The following is a 12,150-nucleotide window of genomic DNA, read 5'->3' on the forward strand; positions in this document are numbered from 1 at the left end:
TATCGTTTACCACTATTTGTTCTCAATGCAAGTTCATTAACACCCTTGAAGTAGTCCGAGGTGAAGTTGGTAGTTCCTTTTGTATCAAATTTTCCCTCTTTGAAAGTTCTATCTTTGATTGGTATTGAATCGGATGCGAAATCAGTTCGAAATCTTATTTATGGATGCCCTGTGATTGAGGAATTGGATTTAGCAGGATCTAGTTTGGGAGTTGTAGATTTTTCTGTTAGCATAACACTTAGAAATCTTTGGCTGTGGCGTGTGGAATTTTCTTATCAATGGTTGGACAACCTAATTTCCGGACTTCCGCTTCTTGAGAGATTTACTTTCAAATTATGTACGTTGAAAAATATTAGCATCCGTAGTCATAGCCTGAAATATCTTCATTTTCATTCACAAAATGTCATTGAGGCTGTACTTGCAACACCAAATTTAGTTCATTTGGACTTTCCGTGTTTTGCACAGTCAAACATTTTGATTGAGGCTCCGAATTTGCTAGAAGCCAGTTTGTAATTCTATAACCTTTCTATGAACGAGACTTCATATTTTGCTCTTATAAATCTTGTTTCGAATTTGAGTTTCTTGAGGAAGATGTTTTTGACTATTCGTGATGAACAGGTATTTATGATCAAGTTTTTTTAATTTTTTTATTTACTTTTTTATTTTTTATTGGGTTTTCATAATCTTGATTAGGAGGTTAATGAATGCTACTAATTACTCGTATTGTAGATTCTCATTTTCTCGGAAAGTGTAAGAAACAAGTGCAATTTCCCTTTGCCTAATCTAAAGCATCTCAAGGTTACGGTAGCTAGATGGTAAGTTGACTAAATATGCAGAATTGGAGAATTATTTGCTTTGGTGTGCACCTTCCCTAGAGACTCTTGAAATAATATAATGACAGCAAAATGGTTATCATTAGTTATTGTATTAATTAATTAAATTATATTGATTATATTTATAGTCGCAAATTTATGAACTAGATATTGAATGCCAATTGATGCGGACATTATTTTTCATATGTTCACTTTTTATTTAGTTATAGTTTTATATCGGAGATGCAAGACTCAAAGCCTACATCCTTGCAAAATATCGTGGTTTTGTTATTAGTTTGTTTCTATGGAAACCACTTTTTGTATTTTTAGGTTACATTAATTTGTTAATCATTAATATAAAAGGTATTTTTCAATATAAATTGAAAGGTAAATTGTACTTTACTACCTTAAACTTACAGGATTATGTGATTGAGGCCTCCAACTTTTGATTTGGGCAAATTAATCATTGAACTTTATATATATATATATATATATATATATATATCAGTTTACATATACATATAAAATGTAAGTTTGCGCATATATTTTTTTTCTGGATAATTATGTGTTCTATTTTTGCTGTTTCTTTGCTTTTCTGATTAAGTATGCTGAAATTTGGGATGGGAATGGAAACTGGGTTTGAGAGTTGTGGTTCATTTCGGATGAGAATGGAAACTGGATTTGAGGGTTGTGGCTCATTTGGGATGAGAATGATATTGTATTTTTTTCTTTTTTATGATATTGTATTTTTTCTTTTTTTTGTTTTTTCCCTTTTTATTGACCTAAATATGTTCTTAAATTAAATCTAATTAAAATAAACCATAATTTTAAATAAATAAATAATAAAAAATATGGATCACATGACTTGCATGTGCATGCCCACTAACAATATCATGAAGCTCAATTTAGGGATGGAATCAAATCGCAACAAATTGGAAATTTTAGGGTCTAATTCGCTCAAATAAAAAACTGAAGATCCAAATCCCACAATCAAAATGTTCAATGTACCAAAATATAATTTTTCCTAAATTAGAAGGTTTTTTAGAATATATCATCCAAACCACAGTCTGTTTTGTTTTCTTTGTTTTCGTTTTTGTTTTGTTTTTTCTTGGATTGCTAAACTGTGTTTATATGTCTCAAGCAATGTTAAACCTTAGGACAATCCATTAAATTTGATTCAAATAGGGGAATCCATTAAATTTGATCATCAGTAGCATTTATTTTAATTTTATTTTTAGTGAATTTAGTATCCTCCTCACTCATCATATGCACTATTGTAACCAATCAAATATACCACCCTTTAAATTCCCTTTACATATTAAACCCCAAATATAGTAAAATTTAATAAATAATTTGACAATATAAAAATATTTATATACCTATCTATAAAATTTCGGTTAAATTTTCAAATATAAAATAAATGAAAATTATGAACTTTTCCATTAAAAAAGGCTTCAATTATTGATAAAACTATGCAAATTTTGCATAAAATGGAAGGAATTACCACATCAAAACTACACAAAATATTGATGGAAATTATAACAATTTTGCATATCATACTAATAGGTGACCTTTTACCAACAAATGGCATTTATTTTAGCTCTTATTTTATTTTTGTTAAATTATTTTTCCTTTTAATACTATTATATTTTCCATCCCTTATATATATATATATATATATATTGGAGTTCTCCACCCCTAGTTAAGGAAGTTTATAAATGCTGTTAAATAATATGGTTTTTATCATTGCCCAAAAAAAAAAAAAAAAAAAAAGCACGAACATTTCTATACACATATATATATATATATATAAAAATATGGTTTTCTGTTTATCAAAAAATATTTATGTCAATGATACGGCACCGTTTCTTTGGATTCTCGTTTAGAAAAAATTTGATTCCCCAAGGGCATATTCATCATCGTTTTCTCACTCTCCTGAAGTTGGGGGTCTTGCGACTGAAAGAAACCAGGTCAGTGAGCTTCTTTCTTTTAACTCTTCTTTTTGTTTTATTAGATTTTTTATTTTTCATTTGGGTATTTCATACTATAACCCATGTGCTTGCTGGTTTTTAATTTCATTTGACAGACATGTTGGCGCTCTGGAAATTTTTTAAACCACATGTCGTATTTTTTCTGCTACAACAGAGTTTCAGCTTTCCATTTCTTCTTTTCTTTTTTCATTCTGTCCCTTTTTGTCTCTTATTCCTTACCCATTATCAGTTCTGCAAACTAATAACCAGTAACACTCTCTTTTTTTCTTTTTTTTGGCTCTAAAAATGCAATGTCAAACAAAATTTAACCACAAATAATGTTGGGTGTATATATATATATATATATGTATAGGTGTGTCTCTGTATATTTATATATATATATATATATATGTATATGTACAGCTACGTAGACTTCATTATGAAAATCTAGTTCAGTTTCGAGAAGAGTGGGGGATTTAGCAAAAGCTTTGGGGCGTTGACTAGTGTTTCACTACATTTCATTTACTTTATTTTTCTTAGCCTTGCCTTACTTTCAGTTAGTCATAATGATCTTGTATCTGTCTGAGGATATATTTTGAATTGTATTTCTTTTAAATTTCAGGGGAGTTTCTTTCTGGTCATTTTGTAAATAAAAGGTGTAATTGATACAATTAGTGTTAGATGGTAGGGTTCTATATATGTACATATTCTAATTAAAGAAGTGGACAATCGTCTCAGAATTTTATAACTATGGCAACTAAAAGATTAAAGAGAGACTGTGGAGAAACGGTAGGCAAAGAATGCCATGCCATGTTGGAAGACCAAATATCACAATTGCCTCATTCGCTGATAAATCATATTTTATCAGCCCTTCCAACCATTTATCTAGTCCAAATGAGTCATCTTTCCAAACGTTGGAGACGTATGTGGGTTTCAACTCCCTTTCAATATTTTGACGGTTCCCTGGTATTACTTTCAATAAGAATGTGAGCAATCAATGTATGGTCTTAAAGGTTATGACCAATAATGTGAGACATCGAAAGCAGTTTATGCAGATTCCAGTTATGTTCATATCAAGTTTTAGGTGTCGCGTAAAATATAATTTCGCAACAAGCAGCAGTGCTATGAGACAAATAGATGACTTTTTAAACTTTGTTGTTGAAAGCAAAGTGAACGAGTTAGATATCTGTGTCGAAAAGTATTGTTTACCTCAGTTCATTCTTAATGCAAGTTCACTAACACCTTGACGTTGAGTTCATTGAAGTTGGTTGCCCCGACTCTTTCAACCTTTCCCTCTTTGATTTGTTTGGAATCTGATGTTAAATCACTTCAAAATCTTATTTCTGGGTGTCCTATTATTTAGGAATTGCATTTAACAGCAGATGGACTTGGACCTATAGAATTTTCTGTCAGTGGAACACTTAAAAACCTCTCATTATTTGTGGATCTTAATGATGAGTGGATGGACGGCCTAATTTCTGGACTTCCTCTCCTTGAGAGATGAGCTTTAAGATCCTATAGGATGAAAATTTTTAGCATCTGTAGTCATAGCCTGAAATATGCTTTCATGGAGTCGTACAATGGTGTTGACGATGTCGCACATACAATCACAATGCCAAATTTGATTTGCTTGCACCTTACATGTTATGGCCGGAGCCGGAATATCAATTTGGTAGAAGCTCCTAATCTGTTGGAAGCTAATTTGTTAGAGAAAAATATAAATGAAATGAAAGTTCATTTCCCATCAGCTTAAGTTTTTGGAATAAATGGTAATTTAATTTGATATCAAAGCCAGAGATCCAAGAGGTGTTGGGTTCAAAACTCAACAACTCCATCCAAAATAAAAAAAACAAATGTAAGGACTTAGAGAAGTGCAAAAGAGGTGGGCTTATATTTTAGGGGGAGTATTAGAAAAAAATATAAATGAAATGAAAGCCTACCTCCCATCAGTTTAAACTTTTGGAATAAGTGGTATTTCAACTCAATTTGATCCTAGAAGATTGTGGTGCTATGCTTAAAGCTTCATATATGGATCTTGTACATCTTCTTTCAAATCTTAATTTCTTGAAGAAAATGATGCAGACTATTTGGGTTGAAGAGGTAGTCTACTATGGTTGCTTAGTTCATTGAGTTTATTCTTTTAACCTTTGAAGTTGGCAATGAATGATTCAAGTTACTAACTCATATTTTCTTTTCTTCTTGTTTGTAATTTTTGTAGGTTTTCATCTTTCTAAAAAGCATAAAAAAATGTGTCCTTTCCCCTTGCCTAATCGGGACCATCTCAAGGTGAAGGTTCGTTATGGTAGTCCGTACAAAACTGCAAAATTGCGGGATTCTTTGCTTTTGTGTGCACCTTCTCTGAGGACTCTTAAAATAGTACGAGACAGAGAACGGTTGCAATTAGTTATTGTGTAATGGTAAAGAGAATGAATTTGCAAGCATACAAACTTTATGGACTTTTCTTTTTTAAGATGAAATTTTATTGACCATCCTTTTTGTTGCTAATTTTAATTGACTTTCAATGTACTGCAAGTTCTTTCGGTTACCAATAAGCTGTCTAGTTATTACTATCTAATTTTGTTGCCTGTTTCTTTCATTTTTTATTTTTTTATTTTTTATTTATTTTTATTTTGCCATATAGCGTTTGCCTTACTACTTTTCAATTTCCTAAAACTGTTTATTAGAATTTCAAATACCCATGTTGCTCTTAGTTTTCCTGTCTCTTATGTAAAATCTAGTTATCCAGTTAGACCAAAACTTCATCCTTCTTGTTGTTATTATTATTCTGTCATGAATCATCTATATTCCTTCTTCTTCTTCCTTTTTTCCTTCCTTTTTTTTTTTTTTTTTAATAATTTAACCATATTGATTATACAAATTTGGTTAATGTCATTTTATCGCCAAATTAGGAAACATTTTATATTTTGTCTTCAAAATTACAAATTCTCTCAATAAAAAATATATATATACATATATATATACATATATTATCATTTTAGTAAAATTATGCAATTTTTCCTAATAAATTTGATTAAATTAGGCATACACACTGCACTAAAGTTAAAAGGATCTGTTTGCACAATTGGCCCCCCTAAGTCTGTAAATATTACAACAATTATCCAAAACTTTCACACTATGCTAGGATAGGCAATGGCATAGGACCAGGCGGGCTCTCTCGATCCCCACTTTGCGAGGAATCCCCATCTTCGCCTCATTCCCTACTTATAAAGAGCTAGAATAGGAAGAGATGCCCATTCCCCACCCTGTTTTTCATAAAATGGAAGAAATTACCACATCAAAAATATAAAAGTATATTGATGGAAATTATAACAATTCTGCATACTATAGTAATAGGTGGAGCCTTTTACTAAAAAAATTCTTCTACTTTAGTTTTTTTTTTTTAAAATACATATTCTACTCTTATTATTATTATTATTATTTTCAACCCTTAAAGATATTTTTTTATTATTATTATTTTTTTTGGGCACTTCTACAGGCCCTCAAAGTTAGGAAAGTTATTATTCTTGTAACCAAATGCTGTTAAATGTATTTGTAGGAGTGACTCGATGCTAAAATCACTTAACATAGGTTCTAGTCTAGAACATATTATGATTTTTGATAAAAATAATGCTGTTACATAATATGGTTTTTATTTTTGCCACAAAAAAGAAAAAAAAAATGCAACTAATTATGTCGACAATACGACATAGTTTTGGTGTTCGGATAAATTTTGATTCCCTAAATCACTCTCAGTGTCTCACGCAGTTTCTCACTCTCTGAATCCTCGGTCTTCTGTTTTGATAATTTGAATAGAGTTGTTGGGGGCTTTCTGAAACTCAGGTCAGTTAGCTTCTTCTTTGTTTGACTTATCTTGTATTTGTTTATTTCTAAAATAGAGTTGGGGGTTTGTATGAGTTTTAATTTTCATTTGGGAATTTCATCTTATAACCCTTTTGCTTGCTAATATTTGGTTTTCAATTTCATTGACAGAGACGTTTATGCTCTGGAATTTTCTTAAAACCCATTTCATATATTTCTGCTAGAACAGAGTTTAAATATCCATTTCTTTTTTCTTTTTCATTTTTTATCCTTTGTATATCCTTACCCATTATGACCAATAACACTTTCTCTCTCTCTTTTTTTTTTTTTTTTTCCTCTATATATATGTATATATATCCCTGTTATTAGTTTATAATGACCAATAATGTTGTGTATATATGTGTGTGTGAATGTATATGTGCATGCAGATAGACTTCATTATGAAAATCTAGTTCAGTTTCAAGAAGAGTGGGTATTTTGCAAAAGGTTTTTGGGAGTTGAGTATTGTTTTACTACTTTTCATAGATTGATCTTGTATCTGTCTAAGGATATGCACTGAATTTCTTCCAAATTTCAGAGTCTTTTTCTGGGTCATTTTATAATGCAGTGTAATTGATACAATTAGTATTCTGATACAAAGTAAGTCGCCATATACGTAACACATTCTGATAAAGAAGTGGACAATCAACTTCGGATTTTATAACCATGGGAACAAAAAGAGTTAAGGGAGACTGTGGAGAGTGCCATACCATGTTGGAAGACCGAATATCACAATTGCCTGATTCGCTAATACATCATATTTTCTCATCCCTTCCCACCATTTATCTAGTCCGAATGGGTCGTCTTTCCAAGCGTTGGAGACGTATGTGGGTTTCAACTCCCTTTTTATATTTTGACGATTTCTGTATTATTGCTTTAAACAAGAATGTGAGGACTCGAGATATGGTCTTAAAGTTGATGACCTATTATTTGAGATATCGCAAGCATTGTATGCAGATTCCAGATACATTCCTATTAAGTTTTAGGTTTGACACACATCATATGTCTGCAAGCAACAGCAGTGATATCAGAATTATAGATGATTGGTTAAACTTTGTTGTTAAAAGTAAAGTGAAGGAGTTAGCTCTCAGTTTCAAAAAGTATTGTTTACCTCAGTTCATTCTTAATGCAAGTTCATTAACACTCTTGAAGTTGACTTATTTGAAGTTGGTTGCCCCTACTCCTTCAACCTTTCCCTCTTTGAAAGTTCTCTCATTGCTTTCTTTCGAATCTGATGTTAAATCACTTCAAAATCTTATATCCGGATGCCCTATTATTGAGGAATTGTATTTAAGAACATATGCACTAGGACCTATAGATTTCGTTGTCAGTGGAACACTTAAAAATCTCTCATTATCTGTGGATTTTAATGAACAGTGGTTGAACGGCCTAATTTCTAGACTTCCTCTCCTTGAGAGATTAGCTTTAGAATCCCATACAATGAAAAATATTAGCATCCGTAGTCATAGCCTGAAATATGTTTTCATTAAGTCATTCGATACGGTTGAGGAGGTTGCACTTACAATTACAACGCCAAATTTAGTCTGCTTGCACCTTACATGTTATTCCCGGAATATCATTGTGGTTGAAGCTCCAAATCTGTTGGAAGCCAGTTTGACCCTCGAAGATCGTGGTGGTATGCTTAAAGCTTCATTGATGGATCTTGTACATCTTCTTTCAAATCTGAATTTCTTGAAGAAAATGATGCTGACCATTAGGGATGAAGAGGTATGTCTAATATGGTTGCTTAGTTCATTGAGTTTATTCTTTTAATTTTCAAGGTGGTAAAGAATGATTCTGATCACTCATTTTCTTTTATCGTTATTGTTAACTTTTGCAGGTTCTCATCCTTCTAAAAAGCATAAGAAAATATTGCCCTTCTCCATTGCTGAATCTGAAGCATCTGAAGGTGAAGATTCGTGATGGTAGGTTGTATGAAACTGCAAAATTGCCGGATTCTTTGCTATGGTGTGCACCTTGTTTGGAGACTCTTGAAATGGTATGAAACAACTGTAATCAGTTATTAGGATAATGCATTAGTGTTTGTAATGGTAAAGAGAATGAGTTTGTAGGCATACAAATTTAATGTACTTTTCTTTTTTAAGACTAAATTGTTTGTTGCTTATTTTAATTTACCTTCAATGAAGTGCATGTTCTTTTAGTTACCAATAAACTGTTTACTTATTACTATCTCATTATGTTGTGTTATTAATATTCTTATTAATTTTTGATTAAATTTGATGCCAACTTGCCATTTTGCCGTAAGTTTGCCTTTTCCGTAGACTTCCCTATCTTTATTTGACTTCCTGTCTCTATGTACAATCTAGTAATCCCGTGAGAACAAAACTTCATCGTTCTTGTTATTGTTATTACTAGTATTTGATCCCGTGCAATGCATGGTATATATAATTGTAATAGATGATTTTGAAAATTAATTATATTTAAATCAAATCAAATTAATTAACTATATGATTTTTATTATAACAAAGATTGAAATGAAAGAGGAAATATTGTTCAATAGTTATATATCTGATTAATTGGGAGTTAAAAATCACTTGCTTTATTATCTATTTATAGGTGAAGATTTTCAAATTTTATAAGGATACAAATATTGTTCTGAATAATGAATGTAAATTTTTTTCAATTCCTAAAATTGAGCCATCATTCTAAATTAAATTTTTTTTTTCATTATTTGAATTAACTTGAAAATTGACCATGTATGGTCACCATCCCTCTTTTAAGAAGATTACATAAGAAGATCAATTTCATTATTGAAATCTATATATTATAATATTGAATCATCATTATTAATTTCAAATAATTATATTATATTATGATATTGAAATCTATATATTGTGATATTGCAATTAATTAATTTACCAATATTAAATTCTCATAATATAATTTAAATGTATTTATTATTGTTATTATTTACTATATAACCTTATAAGATAATTTATTTATGGTTAGATATATTTTATTAAGATCAAATAAAGATATTAATTTCATTATTGAAATCTATATATTATGATATTAAAATTTTATTTATTGCACATCTATATATGTATATGTATTAACGTATAGAATGTAACTATTAATTAGCATATACAAAATCTTTTTATTTTACAATAAAATAAATGTAATAAACTAACAAAGATATTAGTAAAGAGATTATAAATCTATTTTTAATATTTTTTTATTCTAACTATCTTTTTTTTGTTCTTTGTAAATAATTAATTTTTCTATATTGAATCCTTATAATATAATTTAATTATCTTTATTATTATTTTTTTATTATTATTACTATAATAATAATTATTATTATTATTTACTTTTTACTTTGTAAGGTAATTTATTAATTGTTACATATATTTTACCTTGTAAGATAATTTATTATTTTACAATTAAATAAATATGACAAAGGAATAAAGATATTAATATATAAATTATATAAATTAGAAGATCTATTTTATTATTAATTACTGTACAAAAAATCTTATTATCTACCAATAAAATAAATATAACAAAACAATAAAAATATTAATTTATAGATTATTATTTTGTAAAATTTTTTTTATTATAACTATCTTTTTAGACATGTTTTGATTTAAAAATTAAACAGATCCGTTTAAGAAAACTATACATTGTCACTGTATAACTGATATACTTGAAAGAACTAAAAGTATAAGTTTTTACGGAAATATAAAAGGTTTAAAATGGAAGTGAAAGAGTAATTTAAGAATTAGATGAAAATGCCAAAGTTACTAATGATTCAGGTTGTATATAAAATGTGCCGAGTTTGGTTCATAGAGGTTATTACTTACTACTATACTACCTAATGCCTACTACTGCTTAGTGTTGTGCCCATTGCCCTGACTACTTGATAATGCCATCATCTCTATAAACATTAAGATAATACATGATACAGACTATTCTACTTATATATTTTATATAGATTCCAATTTATAAATCTAACTTAAATTTAAGAAAAAATGTTTAAAACTAATTTTAAGCAAACTTACTAACAACTAAAAATGCTTCTTATTTCTTTTTCTTTTTTATTTTTCAATAACAACTACAATTGGTTTTATTTATGTTATTAGATATGTGAGCATGTAGTGTGTCTCCATCTTTTTCTACCAAAACTAAAACGAAAAGGAAGTAAAAGAGGGAAAAAAGAAGAAGAAGATATATACCATTATTACTTTATAAGATTATAAAAATCATCTTATAAATTTAAAAAAATTATTTCAGTGTTTTTTTCTTTTCTCTAACTAGATATTTAATTTTTTCTAACAACTCCATGTCTCCAATTAAACATTTAAAAATTATTTTTAAAAATTATAATAAAATATTTAGATTATTTCTCCAAATTACCATCATTTTAAACACATAATCAAGCTCCTACCATTCAGGCTTCACCCGTGACATGAGGAGGAGACGCACACTAACATTCCTTTAAGCAATTCCCTAAGAATAAGAAAAAAATAAAATAAAATAATGAAAAAAAAAAACAAAAACAAAAATCGTAAAACCAATCAATTTTTTCCATCAGCTAGCTGGTTTTAATTGAATCCCCCAAAAATAGTTTTTCTCAGTCAGCTCTTGGCTTTCTCATATAGCTCTCGGTTTTCAAAAATCAATTAAAAAAAAAAACTTTAATAACTTTAATAACTAAAATAGAAATATAAAAGAATAAAAACTATTAAAATATTGAACATCAAAATTTTAAATAACCGGAATGTGACACTTAGTAATTTATAACCAAATATATTTGACTTATTTGGTAAATATAATAAAATTAAATAATTTATTTTGAATATAAATCTTACTTTGTCATGTTTAACAATTCTATTCTAAAAACGATATCTCAAATTTTTTAATTAATAAAATAAAATTATATTATTTATGAAAATTTTTTGTGTCCAAGTAAGGAAATATGTTCATTAATTTTCATATAATTACATTTGTATATATAAATATATTTAAAATACATTTGATTAAGGGAACCATATATATGCAAATGCACTTTATGGCATATATAATATTATAATAATAAAACATATATTTTTGGATACAAAAATATCATACTCTTTCAATCAATTCTTTCAATTCACATCCAAATCTATTATATATATAGAAATACTCTATGTCATATATATCTCTCTCTCTCTCTATATATATATATATATTATATTTTTGGATACAATCATAAAAGGTAAAAAAATTTCATGCTTTAAATAGCTGTTCAATTTGGTATTAAGTAATATTTTAATAGGATCATAAATAATAATAAAAAAAGATGATATTTTATTTTATTGATAATGTTAGAGAAAATTTAAAAAAACATTAGGATAACATGTGGCACTGACTCTTCTTCTTTTATATATTATATAGATAATATAATATAATATAATAGTATATAATATTATAATAATAAGAATAAAAAAATATATATATATATATATATATATATATATAATTTAAAAAGGGTAATACTTGCATTCTTG

The 12,150-nt window shown here is 28.3% G+C and overlaps 1 protein-coding gene across 2 annotated transcripts; it reads left to right on the forward strand.

The window, feature by feature from the left end:
- Positions 1-5,484: 5,484 nt before the first annotated feature.
- LOC132803313 (putative F-box/LRR-repeat protein At5g02930) lies at positions 5,485-8,799 on the forward strand. 2 transcript variants are annotated; one of them, XR_009638401.1, is made up of 3 exons: positions 5,485-6,622; positions 8,232-8,368; positions 8,481-8,799. XR_009638401.1 is itself a non-coding variant. In XM_060815991.1 (2 exons), exons 1-2 carry the CDS (start codon positions 7,307-7,309, stop codon positions 8,643-8,645), a joined length of 1,227 nt encoding a protein of 408 aa, XP_060671974.1. In that variant the 5' UTR covers positions 5,485-7,306; the 3' UTR covers positions 8,646-8,799. The 2 variants fall into 2 exon arrangements, 1 of the variants encoding a protein (XP_060671974.1); XM_060815991.1 differs by having other exon boundaries at positions 5,485-8,368.
- Positions 8,800-12,150: the final 3,351 nt, after the last annotated feature.

The sequence above is a fragment of the Ziziphus jujuba genome, chromosome 3 (assembly GCF_031755915.1).
Source record: "Ziziphus jujuba cultivar Dongzao chromosome 3, ASM3175591v1".
NCBI classification, from domain to species: domain Eukaryota; kingdom Viridiplantae; phylum Streptophyta; class Magnoliopsida; order Rosales; family Rhamnaceae; genus Ziziphus; species Ziziphus jujuba.